The sequence below is a fragment of the Crocuta crocuta genome, unplaced genomic scaffold, assembly GCF_008692635.1.
Source record: "Crocuta crocuta isolate KB4526 unplaced genomic scaffold, BGI_CrCroc_1.0 scaffold139, whole genome shotgun sequence".
NCBI classification, from domain to species: Eukaryota; Metazoa; Chordata; class Mammalia; order Carnivora; family Hyaenidae; genus Crocuta; species Crocuta crocuta.
In genome coordinates this window covers 1,992,490-2,011,365 of record NW_027533258.1, presented here as the reverse complement: position 1 = coordinate 2,011,365, position 18,876 = coordinate 1,992,490, and the positions used below count along the sequence as shown (strand labels likewise).

Genomic DNA, 18,876 nt, shown 5'->3' with positions numbered 1-18,876 from the left:
AAGGTGACCTCTCTTCCTGTCCCAGGCCCTCCTGGTCCTGCCGCTGCTGCTGCTTCTCTCCACGCCCCCCTGCGCCCCCCAGGTCTCTGGGATCCGGGGAGACGGTAAGCGGCCTGGCCAGCGGGCTGGGCGAGGAGAGGTTTCTCCGGGCCATCGTACTGGGAGCCAGGGAGCCATGGCCTCCTCTAAGGCACCGGGCAGGTGGAGATGATCTTTGAGCATCCCCTCCCGGCCTCCCCCCACCAAAGAAATGCCTTGATGGCCTGTGGCCCTGGGAATGGGGGCAAGCTGCGGGGCGCCGGGTATGCCTTGGTCCCCTTCTCCTCACCCTCCCCGCCCCTGCCCCCAGCTCTGGAGAAGTTTTGCCTTCAGCAGCCCCTGGACTGCGATGACATCTACGCCCAGGGCTACCAGGAGGACGGCGTGTACCTCATCTACCCCTCGGGCCCCAGCGTGCCCGTGCCTGTCTTCTGTGACATGACCACCACGGGCGGCAAGTGGACGGTGAGTGGCAGGACGGAGCGGAGGGGGCCGGGTTCTTGCCCCCGCGGTGGGACCGAGCCTCCCCTCTGGGAGCTTCAGTCTGGTCGTCTCTAACGGGGATCACGGTACCCCCAGCGCAGCCTGGGAGCCGCTGCCGACACCGAATTCTAGGTGCTTAACGCAGGTTAGTGCCTGTATCCTCACAAAAATCCTGGGAGAAGGGTACCTTCTACAGAGGAACTGAAGCCCAGAAANAAGCCGCGTCCACGCGCTCCAGGCGGTGCTGCGAGGAGCAGCTGTTTCTCTTCACTGCACGAGCACAGCTACCCAGCAGCCGACTCGGGGAGGGTGCCCCGTCCCGCCGGGCTGCCACGTGACGCCTCGCACGGCGTCACCATCACCCCCCTCCCTGCCAGCGCGGGGCCCTGGCGCCCTGCCTTAGCGGGCCCATCCCTCCTCCCTCCGCCAGGCGACTCCCTGTCCTACCACAGCGGCCAGAAATTCTCCACCTTCGACCGGGACCAGGACCTCTTCGTGCAGAACTGCGCGGCCCTGTCCTCGGGAGCCTTCTGGTTCCGCAGCTGCCACTTCGCCAACCTCAACGGCTTCTACCTGGGCGGCTCCCACCTCTCCTACGCTAACGGCATCAACTGGGCCCAGTGGAAGGGCTTCTACTACTCCCTCAAGCGCACCGAGATGAAAATCCGCCGGGCCTGAGGGGCTGGCCCCTGTCAGGCCCCGCCTTCCCCCTCCTGGCTGCTCCGGGTCTCCAGGAGTGCTCCCTCTGCGCCCTGCCCCACCCCTGCTCGCTGCTCTCTTAGCACCTGCTTCCCACAGAGGATCTCGTGGCTCCCGCCCCAGCGGGTCCTGTCGCCCCCGGGGTGTCCACCTCGAGGCCAGGCCTCTGCTCCCTTCATCAAAGGCCACGCTGCCAGCAGCTTAGCCAGGCGTCCCCTGAAAGGTGCAGCCGTTCTGGCCCAGACCCGACCAGGCCCCAGGAGACTCTTCCTCGCCTCTGCCCTGCCCCAAAGGCTGAACTGCCCTCCTCGGCGGTGGGCTTCTGCCCTCCCCCTCAACCAGCTTCTGTAGCGTGGACTCTTCCGTCCGGAGCCCCCCTAGCGTGCTAGAGCGAGCTGGCGTAGTCTGACCAACGCCCCCCGCGTCCTCCAGGCCGCCCGTGTGTGGCCACGGCAGCCGCACCGTCCTGAGTGTTTCCCACCCTTCGCCTCCCTCTCACCGACTCATTCCCCAATGGTGAGCAGCACGGGCCCCAGCCCCATCTTGCGGTCATACGCAGCGTCCCCCACCGGCCTGTCCCAGACTCCCAGAGCTCAATGCCAGAACCGTATTTCACTGAGGCTACTGCACGCCACTCTAAAACAGCTACAACCAAGGTAGGCATAGATATGAGGTCCCCCCACCCCAGGGTTAAGGTCTGACCACGTGAAGGGGCGGAGGGCCCCCTCTGTGGGGCTGGAAGCAGGTGGGGAGTGAAGATCTCAATAAACCTCAGGATCTGAACGAACGGGCTTTGGCTCTTGTGCGTGCAAGTGTGTTTGCTTGGCCCCCAAACGCGGGGGACCTGGCTCCTCCCCGCTCCCCTACTTACAACATCCTGCCCCCAAACTCCATAAACACACCTAGACTTAGGCACTAAAGGGAACCTTATATTTCACAGGCCTCATTTGGATGGCAAAAAGATCAGAAAATAATATTAATATAATAATAATAATAATAAAAACACAATACTGAACAGGATTGCTCAAGGAGTAGAGGTTTCCTGATCCTCCCGTCGCTTGGTGGTGGCTCAGGTGGCTGCTTAAGGCTGCAGAGCGTGTCTGAGATGAACCTGCAGAAGAGTCTCGCCGAGCTTCCGCTGCTGGGCCCAAGGCTCCAGCCCTTGGAAAGGTTTCCGAGTCCTGTCGCTGGGCCCGCCCCTGCAGCGAGGCCCAGGCGGTGGGGCCTCAGGGCTCCTGGAGGTCAGGCAGGTCAGCCAGCAGCATTGGGGAGTCCATCTGGATCTCACGCTGCAGGGACTCGATGTCGGCAGGGTTCATGCCGTGGCCCTCCAGCCAGTCAGCCAGCAGAGAAGCCGAGAGCGAGGCCGAGTCGGCCTGGCTGCAGGGGTAAGGGAAGCAGGGAGAGTGGAGGGGAGAGGCACTGTTAGCCGAGGCTGGCTCCCTGCCCGTCCCACAGGCAAGCTCCTCCTCCAACAGGAAACCCTACCCACAGCCCCATTCCAGAAGCTGGGTCCTGCCATCTTACCCATCCTGTGGCCCGTCAGCCACGCCCATGTCAAAAGACTGGTTTAGGAATTCCTCCAGGTCAAAGCCAACGCCATAGCCGGCCCCACTGCCCTTCGGAGTGCCCGAGAAGACCGGGGGCAAGGTGTCCTCCACCTGCAACGGATGACGGCACGTTACCACACATGCGCTGCCGAGGGCTGACAGACATCTACGAGTCTGTCCTGATGCTGCCAGCGCCGTCGCCTGGACGCCTGCGGGTGACAGCACCACCCTTGACGATCACTGAGTGCTGATCAGGGACCATCTCGGGCCAGGTCCAAGCTCTCTTCCCGGGAAGCATCTTATATGTCTCACAGACATTATGCTCCTTCTCAGAGCAAGGGGACAAGTTCTGAGATAAGCCCCGTCTGCCCCTCAGTCTTCATGGAATAAAGACACACCCAGGCCTCCCCCCATTTCCCATGCCCACCAACAGCAAGGACTCCCTGAGCACAGTTTCCCTGGGCCCAGGTCCAGGAGTGCCCACAGCCCGGGCCTCGCCTCTCACCTGCGACTTGGACAACTGCTGGGTCACCAGGTTGACATCGGGTGACTCTGAGGTGGACGGCTGAGGGGCCCCTCCAGGGTCTGGAGGAGGTGGGCCAGATGGGAAGTAAGGCAGAACACCTACGGAGCCGGGGCCGGGCAGCCCAGCGGGTGGCCCAAGCGACTGGGGAGCCAGGAGGCTAGAGGTGGCATTCTGGAGGGGCGCAGGGCCAGGGGCGGGCCCAGGGGGGCTGGCGGGGAGGGGAGCAGGGCCGGGGGGTGGGCAGGCAGGTTGCGGTGGGGGGCCGGCAGGAGGACTGGGGGGCTGGGCTGGGCTGGGTGTGGGGACCGGGGCGTGGGCCGGGGCAGGCGTGGGCGCCGGAGGCCGGGCCATGCGAGTCCAGCGCTCCAACAGGCTGCGGTCATTGTCACTGAGCACCAGCCCAGCCAGGGGATCAGTGGAGGGACCCCCCGAGGCCCCGGCCCCCCTCTCCTTGCGCTCCCGCTCCTGCCGCCGCTTCTCCCGCTCTTTCGCTCGCTCTTGCCGCCTCCGCCGCTTCTCCTCCCGCTCCCGCTGGCGCTCCTGGGCCGTCACTGGCTTCCGAGGCTCAGGAGCTTCCAGAGGGGCGCTGGGGCCATCTGCGGAGAGGTTGGCAGGGGGAGGGTAAGAGTCTGTGGCCTGTCCATGCTGGGGGTCCCCCCTCTGCACCCCACTCCCTGGCCAGGCGCGGCCTCGGCAGTGCACCTCGGAGTCGGCTCCGCAGGGACTTGAGCAGGGCAGCTTTGAGGGCCGCCTTGGTGTTGTCTGAGATGGCGCCCTCCTTCTTCGGAGGGGCTGGTTCACTGGGCGGCAGGGGTGGCTGCAGGGTCAGATCAATGGTGTCAGGTGCAGGGCCAGGACATGGCGGGGGAGCTGGCGGAGGTGACTCCATGGCACAGTCCCCGCTGGGAGCCCAGGGACTGGGCATCTCGACATCGGGGCAGCCAGGCTCACTGGCCACCGGCTGCAGGGAAGGCTGGAAGCGGATCTGCTGGCGGATGCCCTCGCGGCGCGCGTGGAAGTCCTCAATCTCCGCCACGATGGCCTCTTTAATGCGCTCCCGAGTGAGGGCTTCACGGTCAAAGGCAAAATCAAATGGCGGGGCACAGTCAGGCTCATCGTCAGGATCGTGGTACTTGGCCAGGAAGGGGTGGCGAAGGGCAGCAGCTGCGGAGATGCGGGCGCTGGGCTCAAAACGCAGCATGCGCCCCAGCAGCGAGAGGGCCTGGCGGTCAGCGCCCGGGTACACGGTCTCCCAGGGCACAGGCTGACGTGGCGGCAGGCTCTGGATATATGCCCGCACCCTCTCCGCCCCGACGGCCTGAATCACAGCCGGCGATGGGGTGCCCAGCACCATCATGATCAGCTGCAGCTGGTGCACGTAATTTTTGCCCGGGAAGAGCTGGCGCCGGGCCAGCATCTCACCAAAGATGCAGCCCACAGACCACAGGTCGATAGCCTGCGTGTACTCATGCAGCGAGAGCATGAGCTCGGGAGCGCGGTACCAGCGCGTGGCCACGTACTCAGTCATGAAGTACTGGTGCTCAGCCGGCGAGGTGCACAGGCCACGGGCCATGCCAAAGTCACCAATCTTGAGCTCACAATTCTCATTCACTAACAGGTTGGAGGGCTTGAGGTCGCGGTGGATGACCTGAGCCGAGTGCATGTACTTGAGGCCCCGAAGCAGCTGGTACAGGAAGTAGCGCACGTGCTCCAGAGTGAGCGGCTGTGAGGAATGGATGATCTGGTGCAGGTCGCTCTCCATCAGGTCCAGGACCACATAGCTAGAAGGGGCAAAAAAGAGAGGCATGGCTGCCTGGCCCCTGGGGCAGCCCCTGCCTCATGACACACCCCCGGCGCGACAGGAAACGGCCTCTTCCCTGCACTCTGTGGGTGGGGCGATGGCACGGTATGAAGAGTCTAGATTTTCTCAACTTTTCCGTGACCTCAAGTGAAGTTAAATCACTTCTCTCTAGACCTAGTTTCCCCATCAAAGAGAAGAGAGGGGTGGACTAAACCAGGGCCGGCTAATGGGTTTAGTTTTGGGGCCATCTCCACTGTTCGGTACGGCTGCTTGAGAGACCACGTGAAAACTGCGTAGGTGTGCCCAGTTTTTGTTAAGAGAGTATTCTATGAGTGACCGGTGATAACCTGCTATGAGAACAGAGGGGGGCAGTCATCCCATGAAGGTCCCACGTTTGCCATCCCACATACCGAGATTTCCTAAATCTGTAACGTCTGTACTCTTCACGAGCAATCACAGTTGTCCCCGGCAAAGCCCTCAGGGACACTGGTCTTGGAATCATGGGAGTTTTGCCAGCCTGCCTTCAGCTGCCCTTCGGAAACTTCAGCAACATGGCCCCGGCCTTCAGAAAAGGTCCCGCCTCTGCCTTTCTCTCCCATCCCTGCTCCTTACACAGATTTGAACTCCCCGTAGGGCACAGTGGGCCTCAAGATGTCCTTGATGGCGATGATGTTATCGTGCTTGAAGTGTTTGAGGATCTTCAGTTCCCTGAGGGTCCGCTTGGCATTGGTAACCACGTCAAAAGCATTAGGGATCTTCTTGATGGCTACCTGCTGGCCTGGGGAGCAAGGAAAAGAAAGATACCATGAGGTTCCTTAGAGTGGACGCAGATTGGCAAAAGGCCCCTTTCAGCATCTCCCTTCTACTTTTTAATGTTTTTTTTTTTTATTTTTTTTTATTTATTTCTAGGAGAGAGAGAGAGAGAGACAGCATGAGCAGGGGAGGGTCAGAGAGAGAGGGAGTGACAGACTCTGAAACAGGCTCCAGGCTCTGAGCTGGCAGTCAGCACAGAGCCCGACGCGGGGCTCGAACCCACGAACCGCAAGATCATGACCTAAGCGAAAGTCGGACGCTTAGCCGACTAAGCCACCCAGGCGCCCCTCCCTTCTACTTTTTAAACGTTGTATTTATTTTTGGGAGAGAGTGTGTGCAAAGGTGGGGGAGGGGCAGAGAGGGGGACAGAGGATCTAAGCAGGCTCTGAGCTTTCAGCCCACAGCCCTGTGCGGGGCTCCAACTCACAAAACCGTGAGATCATGACCTGAGCGGGCACTCAACTCACTCGGCCACCCAGGAACCCCCCCAACATCTCCCTTCTAGAACGCAGTTACCATATACTGAATAACAACTATCGTATAGCAAGAACCTACTATGTGCCGGGCCTCGTCCCAGGCTCTTTGCATACATTACCAGATGTTCCCTTCACGTCTATCCTGAGACAGAAGTTCAATGTTGGACACGATGAACCTCTGGCTCCGTAACTCACTAGTCATGTGGCTAGTCAGTGGCACAGTCTTGACTCTAAATGCCCGTGCTCATTCTACGCCCCTACACTCCCTCTCCATCTCAGACCTCGCCCATCCCACCACCAATTCCTTGCACCAGTCTCTGGCTCCAGAACGCATTTCTCTTTTAGAAACCAAAGATGGGATCTCCATGCTGGTCTAATTGGGATTGTCGTTTTTTTTTCCCTAAGAAATAGGCAAAACCACCAAGGGCAGCTCCCGAGAACTGTGCCCAACACAGAGCCTGGCACGCCAGAAGCCATCTCAGCGGTATTTGTTGCCTAAAACCAGAATTTAGGTCCCAGCTTTCCTCCTGGCTGTCGGGGACGGAGCAGTTTCTCAGTCTCTGGGAACGGGCTTCCCAGATCTGGAAGCGGTTCACGATAGGGAAGCTCACCGGTGAGGCGGCGGCGCGCTGAGGACACCACCCCGTAGGCCCCGTTGCCTATGGTCTCGATGATCTCGTACTCGTCCCCCACGTCGAAGGTCACATCGAAGGAGCGCGCTTTGAGCAGGGCCAGGTTCTTGGCCGCTACACAGGCGGCGGTGTTGGTGGGTTCCGCCTTCACCGGCCCGGGCGGCTCCCCAGAGCCGTCCTCGCCTTCTTCCTCCTTCAGGGGTTCGGCCATGGCTTCTGTGCGGAGACGCTGGTGAGGAGGGGCCCGCCGCCCTCCCAGGCCTCAGTTTCCCCTCTGTGAGGCTGGGGAGCAGTACCAGGGGGCTTCCAAGTTCCCTAAGCCGACGGGGGCCAGGAAGGGAGCGAAAGAGAGCGGCTGGCACGTAGTAGTAGTTCCACACCCGGACTTGGAACCCAGAGCTCAGGTCCCGGGCGGAACGCAGGGTGGGAGGTGGGGGAGGCGCCGCCAGGCGCGGTCCAGGAAGAAAGGGAGGGGCGGGGCACTTCGCTTTTCTCGGTCAACACTCACCGAATGGCGCCCCACTCCGACAACTCCTCGGGGCCTCCGGAGGTCGCCGCTGCTCCCCGCCTCCCCGGTCTCCCGTCCCCCGTGGAGGGGTACTAAAAGANGCCCTCTGCCCCGCCGGTCCCCCCGCCCCGCCTCCCAAGACCACGCTCCCTCCAGCCTCTGGCCAATCACTGGGCGGCCTCCGCGGAGGTTCCCACCCCTTCTACTTGCCGCGTCCAATCCGGGCCCACCTGCAGAGGAAGCCACGCCTCCGCCCGCGCGCGCGCGCCGCTGTCCAGCTTGCCCGAGGGAGCCGCCCAAAGGGCTCTCGGCGCTCCGCAGGGGGGCACTCTCCGCCCGGCGCCGTCTTCTGACTCATGCGCCGTAGCAGCCCCGGGCGCCCCGTGAATGGAAGGCAACGTCCCCGTGCGTGCGTGCGCACTGCCATCCTGCGCTTTGACTGCTCGCTAGTCGCCTCTGGTCCCAGCCGTTCGAAGGGCTGAGGTGCGTGGATCTGTTACCTTCTCGGTCGGCTCATGAAACCTCCCTCCTTAGGCCCCTTTCCCCCCTATCCGTCCCGATCGTCCGAGGATTATGCACCACCCCTCATTTTCCCGACCGGTCCTGGGAGCTCGGCTCTTCGTAATGCGCCACCCAAACTAGAGGGTGATCCGACGCGCCCAACCACAGAGACCCCGGGCCTCCGGGATTCTAGAGCGTCCGGCCTGAAGCCGCCACTGACTTCCGGTGGCTGGTCGTCCGCCCAGCTTCCGGCGTCCCCGGGCGACTGCTCGGGTCTTTCTGGCCTCCGGCGTGGCCCCTGCTCTCGGTGGTTCTGCGGTGGTGTCCGCTCTTTGGGCTGCGGCGGAGCTGGGGGAGGGCGAGCGGGGCGCGCCTCTACCCCTGCGGGAGCCCGCGGGTCAGCCGAGCCCGGGGAGGGAGGAGGCAGCGCTGGAATCCGGCTGCCCCTCCCCACTGCGGAGCCGGTCGTTCGGTCGTTCGTAGAGCAAGTACTCTTCGAGAACCATCCCTCAAAAGCGCAGCGGGCTCTGCCCCGAGTGATGACCGGTGAGCGGAACCCAGTGGTTAGACCCCGAGCGCCAGATAGAGAGGGTCTCTTCCTTACATCACAGACTCGTGGCTGAAAAGTGTGGATCCAGACCGGAGACGGATTTTGGCAACCCTGCACACTTCCTAAAAATGTTTTGTTGGGGCGCCTGGCTGGCCCAGCTGGTGGAGCGTGCAACTCTTGATCTCAGGGTTGTGAGTTCAAGCCCCACGTGGGGTGTAGAGACTAAAAAGATAACATCTTTAAAAATGTTTTGTTTATATTGCACACTGTTGTGGGGTGGTGGTTGTTACTTTTTCCATGCAGCGAGTTAGACGTAAGTGTATAGTTCCATCAGTTTTCACAAATAGAACACACCAGTTGTATTGAATTCAGGTAAAAAAAATGATCAGCTCCCCAGAAGCCCCTTCCCTTTTCTAACGGTGACATTCCCTCCCCCGCCCCCCGTCCCTTGGTAACTCTTTTCCATACTTTTTTTTTTTTTAGTCACTGAATTTTAAGAGGTTTATTGGGATCATACATCAAAATGGGAAAGTAGATACTGCGATTTTAAAAAGTCAAGGGAAAACACGTGTATTAGGTCAGCCCCTGGAAAAACAGCTATCTAGTATTTAGACGTAAAGATATAGGGGTCTCTGCAGTTAAGCTTGAAGCATGAATATTTGTTTCTGATTTTTCTCATAGCACAGCAAAAAGCCATATTATCCGTGGCACTAAATATTAAGAAATACACCATACTTGAGGAAAGTGAACATTTTTCGTCACTGAGGTCTGAAAGTACTACTTTGATGGCCTTTCTTTAGGGGATACGGTGGACAGTCTTCCCTGACTCAAATACATGCAGTATAAGAGCTGCAGTGTCCCTGGGTGGGAGTAGATCTCGCGGTTTGTGAGTTTGAGCCCCGTGTTGGGCTCTGTACTGACGTCTCGGAACCTGCAGCCTGCTTCGGGATTCTGTGTCTCCCTCTCTCTGACCCTCCCCTGCTCTCACGCTCTGTCTCTCTGCCTCAAAAATAAGTATAAAAATAAATAAATAAAAAATAAAAGAGGTACAAATGAAGTAAAACTTGGAAAAAACGAAGGAAGAAGCGGAGAGCAGATATTGAGTGGGGAGCTCACAGGTAGAAGGGGAAAAGCCAGATCTACTGGTCATGAGGGCAGGTGGAAGGTGCCCTAGTGCCCAAGACCAAGACAGGCGTCTTTGGGGGGCGCTGAGGGCTGGCGGCCTGGGTGGGGGCCTAGATTCCCCCCTCAGGGTCCACAGTGTCCCCAGCGCAACTGCCCTCCTCATGTCTTCCAAGCTTTGGGACTCCCTTTCCCAATGGTGACAGGTGCCGAGGTCCCATGCGGCCCATTGCCTAGTGTGTCGTGGGTGACTAGCAGGGCTGGGCGTGAGGCAGGGGCTGCCTGGCACTTTGGCCGCTCTCCGCCTGGCACTGCCAAAGCCAGCGAGCCACACAGGCCACACCGTGACACACGTGCACAGCGGCAGTCACTTCCCCGGGCTCCCACGCGCACACAGTTCACTTGAGGTTCGTGGAAACACAGACGTGCTCATACCCACACAGGGGGGGACTCACAGGGACCCTGCTATGTACACACTCACGCACAGGTGTTCAGGGACGCGCTCTTACTCGTTCACACGCACAGCGGCTCACATAGGCTCACGCATACACACAGGAACAATACACGGACGTATACACATGGATATGCAAGCCATTNAGGGACGCGCTCTTACTCGTTCACACGCACAGCGGCTCACATAGGCTCACGCATACACACAGGAACAATACACACTCGGACGTGTACACATGGATATGCAAGCCATCGGGACGTACATTCTCGGCACACATGTGGGGGCTTGCACACACATGCAGACACACACACACATACACACACACACACACACCCCTTCCTTTCTCTGGTGCTTGTACTTTGTTTTTGGCTCAGCACACCATGGCCAGGACAGGCTGGGTCATGAGGCAAATAGGAAGGAACGATTTCTGCCTGGAAGTCCCAGGGCTTGTTCAGAGAGGTGAGGCCCCCAGGCTTGTAAATTCCCAGACTCGGGGAACTGGGAGGGGGCGTGGGTGGCTGCTGCCTGGGGCCCAGCAACCAGGACACGGGATGTGACAGTGCTGGACCTCAGTGAGGGCGACGTGATTTGCATGCCAGCGCGCTGCCCCACCCACCAGGAGAAGGGACTGCCCCCAGGCCAGCCTGTGAGTTGATTGCGGTTTCGGTGGAAGGGAGAGCCAGACGCCTGCCAGGAAGTCGCTGTCCTTGACTTCCAAAAGCCCAAGTGGCTGGGTGGGCTGACCTCATGGCCAGACAGCTCCAGCCTGAGGTCATATGTGGTTTCTTGACACCCCTTTTCACCCCTGCTTCCACCACTCGGCCCACTCCAGCAGGCCGGGGGACCTGGGTGGGGATGCGGGGATGGGGGGAGACGTCACATCTGTCAGAGTCTGGAGCTCCGCCCTTGGTGGTGCAATCCTTTGTGGTCCCCGGAGAACCCAGTGGCTGGGCGAACACACTGGGGCCCATCTTACCCCTCCCAGAACATTCCGAGGCCTGCCTGTGATTGCGCTGGCTGTGGGCTGGAGAACCGCATCTGCTGTCATCGCGAAGATCCCAGGTCTGCAAGGAGACTGGCCCAGGATGAGTGTCACTGGGGACATCAACCTCATGGCACCCCACCTCTCCTGATCCCCCCCCCACCCGGCCCCAGTCTTCTGCCCTTCTCTGGAATGTTTCTATCTTGAGGCTCGGCCCAGGCCCCGTCCCTTCCTCACTCTGTTCTTCCGTGAGCTTTGCACTGAGCCCTTTCAACCCTGCTCCAGCAGGGCCCGCTCCCTGAGCTCCAGATCCGCAGCCAGTGCTCCCAGACATCTCCCCATGGATGCCCCACAAGCCTCCCAATTCCTGTGAGTACTGCCACGCTCACCAGCTCCCCACCCGAGGCCCCTCATCTCAGCACCTCCATCTGGGCAGGCACCTGCGAGTCCCCGCCCCCCGGTCTCCACCTCCCATCTACCACCTCCTACAGGCCCAAGTGAGAACGTCCAGTGAGTCACTGACTCAGTGATCTGGAGGAACTACCACGTGTCAGACACCGTTCCTGGTTCTGGGGATGCAGCCATGAGTGAGACAGAGAGAAATCTCTGGCCTTGAATTCAGATTTTGGCTGAAAGAGAGCAGCAGAGCAAGTCAGCTCAATGACACTGGTCTTAGAAGGTGATAAGCACCATGCAGAAAAATAAAGCAGGGGGCAGTGGTAGGAAGTCCTGGGAGAAGGGCAGGGAGGGGGTATTATTTTATTTTATTTATTTATTTTTACAAATAGTTTATTGTCAAATTAGTTTCCACGAGGGGGTATTATTTTAAATAGGATGGTCAGGGAAGGCCGGACACAGATGGTGACATTGCAGCAACAATTCGAAAGAGGAGAGGAAATGAGCCCTGTGGAGATTTAAAGGAAGAGCAGCTCAGGCAGAGGAAACAGCAAGTGCAAAGGCCCTGAGGCAGGAGTGTCCCTGGTGCGGCTGAGAGACCGTGAGGGAGCTAGAGCTGGAGAGGAGTGAGTAGGGGAGCCCGAGGTGGAGAAACGCCATCTTTCCTGCTCACGGCCTGGCCCCGGCCACCATCATTTCTTACCAGGACTATTGCTGGCACCCCCCACTGTCCTCCTGGCTCCTCCTCCGGCTCCTGTGCTCGAGCCTCTGCACAGCAGCCAGAGACACGTTTCGGGAAACACAGATCAGACCACGTCCCTGCAGTATCTTCCTGCTCCCACAGGTCAAGTCCATCACTGAGCCCCGCACGTTCCACTCGTGAAGAATGGGAGGGAGGTGTAGGGATCAGCTTCCCTGAGGCCGCAGGCCATGTCCGGGGTGTGGTCAACAGCTCTTCTGGTTTCCTGTCAGATCCTCCCTGCCACGCCCCTGGGATCTGCTCCCGGCCCAGTTTCCTCACTCCGATCTGCTGGGGGAGATGGAGGAAACGGTCTAGGGTGTGCAGGTCCAGGGTCCGTTGGGAGTGTGGGCTGGACACCCCAGGGGGGCGGGAGTGGCCACAGGGGAGGGTCCCTTGGGAACTGGACAGCGAATCTTCCCGAAGCAGGTGTGGACCACCTCCTCCCGCCTGGTACCTACACGTAGGGCTGCCAAATAACGCACGGGATGTCCAGTCATGGCAGACTTTCGGATGAGCCGTAAGTCCCTCTTCAGTTACCAGTGTCCCAAATACTGCGTACGTCCTGTGTTTTCATTTGCTAAATCTGGCAACGCGACTGGATCCACATCTGCCTCTTCACCGGCCTCCCAGCCCCTCCCCACCCCCGCCCCCAATGCCCACAGTCTCTTCCTCACGTGGTGGCTGAAGACTCTGTTAAAACCCAAGTCACTTCACATCCATTCTTGGCTCAGAACCCTCCACTACTGTGAGGCCCTGGCAAGCTCTCTAAACCCGCCCGTGCTGGGCTGCTAAGGGTGTGTCCAAGAAAGAAATTAAGATCTATAAAATCTAAAGCCCTGATTTCACCATGTATCGATTTCTGTGGGGTTTTTTTCACCCTCCCTCTGTGGCCAAGTTCAAGCTACCAACACAACATCACTGAAGGCAGAGCTGTGCCCAGTTGTCTCTTGCGAGTTTGCAGAGTCCGTGCGAGCACGCTCCAGCCTGCCTCTCCGCTCCTCCAGCATGGTCCTTCCACCTCAGGACCTTTGCACTGACTGCGCTTTGTCTCGAAGCACTCAACCCCAGGTCGTCGTGTGACTCACCTCTTCACTTCTCTTGGGATTTTGCTCCACCTTTCCTCCTCTGAGAGGCCTTCTCTGGGCACCCACCTACCATATCGCCCATCACTCTGCAGCCCTTTACACTGCTTTATTTCCCCCTCCTAGCAGTATCCACCCCTGCGTCACGCGAGTGTGAACATCCCTGTACTTCCCACCACCAGAAAACCAATCCACCAGGGCAGGGCTGAGTCTGCCTTGTTTCCAAGTTTATCCAAGCACCCAGCACAGTGCCTGGCACACAATTAGCTACTCCGTAAGTACCTGCGGAGCGAGACCAAACTCTTAGCTCTCATGATCGTGGTGGTGTTTTTCTGCTTGGTTGGCGCAATGCAATAGACTAGGAGAGTCCCGTGGGCGGTGTTCATTCCTTCAGCTCCCCTACCCCCATGCCCCCCCCCCCTCGCCGAGGCCACTCCCCTGCAGGAGCAGGGCAGACCCGGATTCTAGCCCAGCCCACCACCACCTTGCTCTGCAATTCGGACGGACCCCTGTCCATCTCTGAGCCTCTTGGCTTTGTTCCCTGTGAGGGAGCCCTTATCTTCCACCCCCGGGGCTATTGTAGGGGGGCCATCCGGCTGAACGGATGGGAAAACACTTTGCAATATCTACAGCCCCAAAAACGTGACACTGGGAACCCCAACCTCCACCCCACCATTTCTCAGAGGGGAAAACATTTCCTAGCTATGAGGAAGTAGCACTCTAGAACTGTCGAATTATTGGCCATGTAACAACATACATACAAACAACTCCCTGTTGTTTTCGTACATGTTATGATGTAATTCTACATACTATGATGTAAAAACTCACACTTTTTCTTTGTTCCCCCCAGCTTTCAATTCATTTAATTTTAACAAAAGAATTTTGTCAAAAAGAGCCAACAAATATCACATTATATTTTATTGGATCGATTCTGTAACAGCATTAGTAACAGCATTTTTTTCAACAATGTTTTATTTATTTATTTAGTAAAGTTTACTTCTTTTCTTTTGAGAGAGAGACCCCTAGTGAGCAGGGGAGGGGTAGGAGGTGGGGGAGAGAGAATCCCAAGCAGGCTCCACACTATTGATGCAGAGCCCGAGGCAGGGCTCAAACCCACAAACATGAGATCGTGACCTGAGCCAAAGTCAAGAGTTGGATGCTCAACCGACTGAGCCCCCCAGGTGCCCTTGTAACAGCATTTTTTGAAATCACAGATTTTCATCAGGTAGAGGAAGTCATTTAAACAATGCAGTCTCCACTTAGATTCTTCTCAAGTACCGCATGGCTTTGTCACCTGGGACACTTAAAATCATCCTTCTGTTGCCCCTTTTCCCAGTAAAAGTGACATCTGGGGGGCAGCTGGGGGCTCAGTTGGTTAAATGTCCAACTTTGGCTCAGGTCACAATCTCATGGTTCATGAGTTCAAGCCCCACGTTGGGCTCTGTGCTGACAACTCAGAGCCTGGAGCTTGGTTTGGATTCCACATCTCCTTCTCTCTCTGCCCCTGTCCCCCTCGAACTCTGTCTCTCTCTCTCAAAAATAAATAAACATTAAAAAACATTTTTTTAAGTGACATCTGGGAATGCAAACTGCTGCAGCTACTCAGGAAAGCAGTAAGGAGGTTCTCAAACAGTTCAAGATAGAATTACCCTACGATCCAGCAATTGCACTACTAGGTATTTATCCAAAGGATCCAAAAATGCTGGTTCAAAGGGGCACGTGCACCCCAATGTTTATAGCAGCGCTACTGACAATAGCCAACGTATGGAAAGAGCCCAAATGTCCACTGACTGATGAATGGATAAAGAAGATGTGGGACATATATAGAATGGAATATTACTCGGCAACGAAAAATAATGAAATCTTGCAATTTGCAACAATGTGGATGGAGCTAGAGTATATTATGCTACGTGAAATAAATCAGTGAGAGAAAAGACAAATATCATAGGATTCCACTCATATGTGGAATTTAAGATACAGGACAAATGAACATAAGGTAATGGAAACAAAAATAAGATAAAAACAGAGAGGGAGACAAAGCACAAGAGACTCTTTAATACAGAGAACAAACTGAGGTTTGCTGGTGGGGTGTTGAGTGGGGGAGGGGCTAAAAGGGTGATGGGCATTATGGGTGGGGGATGGGCTAAAGGGGCGATGGGCATTAAGGAGGGCACTTGCTGGGATGAGCACTGGGTATTATATGTAAGTGAGGAATCACTAGATCCTATTCCTGAAAAAAAAAATATTTTCTGGTAAATACATAAACAAGTGACATTGTACTAGGGGCGCCTGGGTGGCTCAGTCGGTTAAGCATCTGACTTCGGCTCAGGTCATGATCTCACGGTTCGTGGGATGGAGCCCTGTGTCAGGCTCTGCACTGACAGCACAGAGCCCCCTTGGAATTCTCTCTCTTTGTCTCTGCCTCTCCCCTGCTGGTACGTGCATGCTCGCTCGCTCTCTCTCTCTCTCTCTCTCTCTCAAAATAAATAAACTTTAAAAAAATAAAACATCATCCTAGATTATGAGTTTGCAGCAGTCTCTCCTGCCTGGGCACCTCTCTCCCCACTCCTGGCTCCTCTCTCCCTTCCCTTCACCACTCCTCTCCCTCCTGGGCTGGAACTCTGGGGAGGCAGGGGAGGATCATGAAGAGCAACGAGCACCCGCACCCTCTCCAACAAGCCAGTCAGGCCACGGGTATGCCACCGCTTGACCCACAGGCCAGTGATCAAACATCAAGAGTCACCATTGAGCTTTCTTTGACCAACACGATGTCATTGGAAAATTCACCCAACATGACAGGACCTTCTGGCTGTGGAAGTTGAGGGCACTGTGGATCCAAACACCTCCCACGTATCCACGGGTGTCCAGTCAGATCGGTTGAGCATGCTTTGATCAACTGGGCACCTGATTGCTTCGGTTGGCGCCCATGCCACAAGACTTACTCAACACTGTAAATACCACCCCCATCCTCAACAATTGAAGAGGCTGAGCTTGATCCATTATTCCCTTGATCACTTCCATGCCTGAACTGTCATGGTCTCTTAAAGCAGAGAAATACCTCTGGGAGTCGTGTCTTTCAACAGAGGAAAACAAAAGCTAGATGTGGAAATGCGCTTAAGATCAACAGAAGCAAGCGCGGAATTGAAGAATCGGCTAACGCAACACTCTAACTGCCCCTTGCCGTCCTATCCTGGGGAGCCCGGACAGAAAAACGCTCAAGTTCCCAGACTCTCTTGCAGCTAGATGTGCCCAGTCATGTAGTTCTGGCTGATGGGTGGTGTATGAGAGCCCTCATCCAATCAGTGTTTTGTAGGGGGCATCACGTCCTGCGCAGTCTTGCCAGAACCCTCTCCTCTTCCTCCCCTTCTGCCCAGAGCACGGCACTACATGTGACGCTGAATCAGCCACCTTGTGGTTATGAGGACAAAAGCCACAGGTTAAGAAGGCAGAGCAGGAAGACAGAAGGAACCTGGGTCCCTGATGGCATAGCCACACCACCCTGTCAGTTCTGGACCATCCGCAGGTTTGAGACAAATGACCACCACATATGTAAGCCCCAAGTGAGTTTTCTGTTACATGCAGCCCAAGGGCCATGGGCCCAACATGTGACCATGCTTCACGTAACTGCCCGGCGTTGGCTGACTTTGTTTACATCCCCCAGATTAAAGATGAATGTTTTTTTGTTTGCTTTAAGGAGGCTTCCTGCCCAGTGCGGAGCCCAACGCGGGGACTGAACTCAAGACCCTGAGATCAAGACCTGAGCTGAGATCAAGAGTGGGGCGCTCAACTNCAGAGCCCGACGCGGGGCTCAAACCCACGAACCGCGAGATCATGACCTAAGCGAAAGTCAGATGCTTAACCGACTAAGCCACCCAGGCGCCCCTAAAGATGAATGTTTTTTAAAAACCTTTTAAAAATATTTGTTTACTTTTGAGACAGAGACAGAGCGTGGGTGGGGAAGGGGGGGAGCCCAGGGTAGGGGAGCAGCTGCAGGAGGGGCCAGAGGGGCCTGACACGCACAAGGGACCTGCCCTGGCATCGCCCGGGAGCCCGGCTGTGGTCCGGCCTGTGCCGCATTTGGCAGGGAGCCCACAGGCATTCCTGGCGTGAAGAGCTGAGCGCCTGAGCCAGGAAGAAAGACCGAGAAGAGCTGTGAAAGGGGAGGATATGCTGACTGGGAGTCGCACAGACCCTGGTTTGAATCCAACTCTGCCTCCAGCACGCTGATCTCGCCGAGCCACCTCACCTCTCCGAGGCTTAACTTGCCCATCTGTAACGGGAGCTGGCAGGTGGCGGGAATGGTCTCGTGGAGTGGCTATGGGGACCCCTGGGTGTGGACGCCCCAGAGCTCGGTGGGGCGTCCACAGAGGTGGGGTGAGATTATCACTGCTGCTGTGGGTTCGGGCCAGCTGCCCTCTCCGCCTGCCCCCCGAGGCTGGAGGCAGGGCCAAGGGGGAGTCCCTGCTCCGGTCACCAGGATGGGCCTAGCTCTGTCTCCAGGACGCTTGCCCCTGCAGGCCCTGCCCTGGCTGCTTCCTCTTTCCCAGGCCAGCTCCCCCGTGCCCGGTGACGTGGGCCTTGTGTGGGTGGAGGGGAGGGGACACTGGAGAGGTTAAATGTCCTGGGCTGACGGAGAGGAGGCCAGACCCGGTGGGGCACGTTATACAAATGCTGCCGGTGCTGGGGATAGAGGGTGAGGGAGGCGGCCTCTGCGGGGCGGGGCGGCCATCCCTGGAGGGCTGAGAGTCCAGGTTCTTCTAAATCCAGCAACCCAGACTTGGGTTCGGGTAACAGGAACTTGGGTGCAGGACAGACACAGTGACGGAGGTAGGGGTGGGGAGGGTGTCGAGCCCTCAGGGAGGAGCTCCATGGGGATGGGGCCTGACCGTTGAAGATTCTGAGGGTCGAACCAGATTGACAGGGCGAGGCGCCTAAATGAGGCCCAGCTGCCTTAGTAATGAGTGAGCTCCCCGTCTTGAGGGAAAAGCAAGCAGAGCTGGATACCCACCTACACTGAGCTTCTGGGCAGGAAGGTGAGGAAATCTTCCCGACAGGGAAGATGGGGAGGGGCTGGGGAGAGGAGTTCAGAGAAGACTTCACAAAAGCGGGCTTTGAAGGCTGCATAGGAGTTCTCTCGGTGGGAGGGAGGAGATGTTGTGCTAGACAGAGGGAAAAGCATGTGCAAACCTGAGTCACGTGCATGAAAAAGCATGAGTATTAAAAAGCAAGAACTGCTTTTAGTAAGAAGAATAGTTAAAAGTGCATTGAGCTTCAGTCTCTTCTAAGTATCTGACCTACATTACTCGGTCTAATCCTCACAAGAACCCTCTGGGCGCAACTAGGAAACAGACCCTGATGAAGGAGCTTTCTGGGGCTCACACAGGATTGCCTCACAGGCAGCCTGGCTTCAAGCTGGCGCGGGGAGAGGTAGGATCTGGGGCTGCAGAGGTTAGCAGGGGCCGGGATGGAAAGGCGGGGGGCCAGGCAGGAAAGAGATGAGCACTAGACGTGCTGGGTGCAGGG

The 18,876-nt window shown here is 57.5% G+C and overlaps 2 protein-coding genes across 4 annotated transcripts in view; one reads left to right on the top strand and one right to left on the bottom strand.

Annotated features, from left to right (window-relative positions):
* Positions 1 to 2,004, top strand: part of MFAP4 (microfibril associated protein 4) — a 2,392-nt gene extending 388 nt beyond the window's left edge. Inside the window, 3 exon segments of the mRNA XM_077746698.1 lie at positions 26 to 104; positions 350 to 608; positions 774 to 2,004. Of these exon segments, the coding sequence (XP_077602824.1) occupies positions 26 to 104; positions 350 to 608; positions 774 to 1,200 (765 nt within the window). The 3' untranslated portion in view covers positions 1,201 to 2,004.
* A 201-nt stretch (positions 2,005 to 2,205) lies between these two features.
* MAPK7 (mitogen-activated protein kinase 7) lies at positions 2,206 to 8,080 on the bottom strand. 3 transcript variants are annotated; one of them, XM_077746815.1, is made up of 7 exons: positions 7,758 to 8,080; positions 6,999 to 7,235; positions 5,711 to 5,876; positions 4,000 to 5,078; positions 3,277 to 3,893; positions 2,749 to 2,882; positions 2,206 to 2,601 (listed from the first exon to the last, which is right to left on the bottom strand). In XM_077746815.1, the coding sequence occupies exons 2-7, from the start codon at positions 7,228 to 7,230 to the stop codon at positions 2,448 to 2,450; spliced, it is 2,382 nt and encodes a 793-aa protein (XP_077602941.1). In that variant the 5' UTR covers positions 7,231 to 7,235; positions 7,758 to 8,080; the 3' UTR covers positions 2,206 to 2,447. The 3 variants fall into 3 exon arrangements, with proteins under 3 accessions (XP_077602941.1, XP_077602939.1, XP_077602940.1); XM_077746813.1 differs by lacking the exon at positions 7,758 to 8,080 and adding an exon at positions 7,528 to 7,627 and having other exon boundaries at positions 6,999 to 7,334; XM_077746814.1 differs by lacking the exon at positions 7,758 to 8,080 and adding an exon at positions 7,528 to 7,627.
* Between the last annotated feature and the right edge of the window lie 10,796 nt (positions 8,081 to 18,876).

Coding starts and splice junctions, on each gene's coding strand:
- MAPK7 (XM_077746815.1), bottom strand. CDS start 7,230: ATGGCCGAACCCCTGAAGGAGGAAGAAGGCGAGGACGGCTCTGGGGAG. Junction 5,877..6,998: donor AGCGCGCCGCCGCCTCACCG/GTGAGCTTCCCT, acceptor CTTGCTCCCCAG/GCCAGCAGGTAGCCATCAAG. Junction 2,883..3,276: donor AGCAGTTGTCCAAGTCGCAG/GTGAGAGGCGAG, acceptor CATCCGTTGCAG/GTGGAGGACACCTTGCCCCC.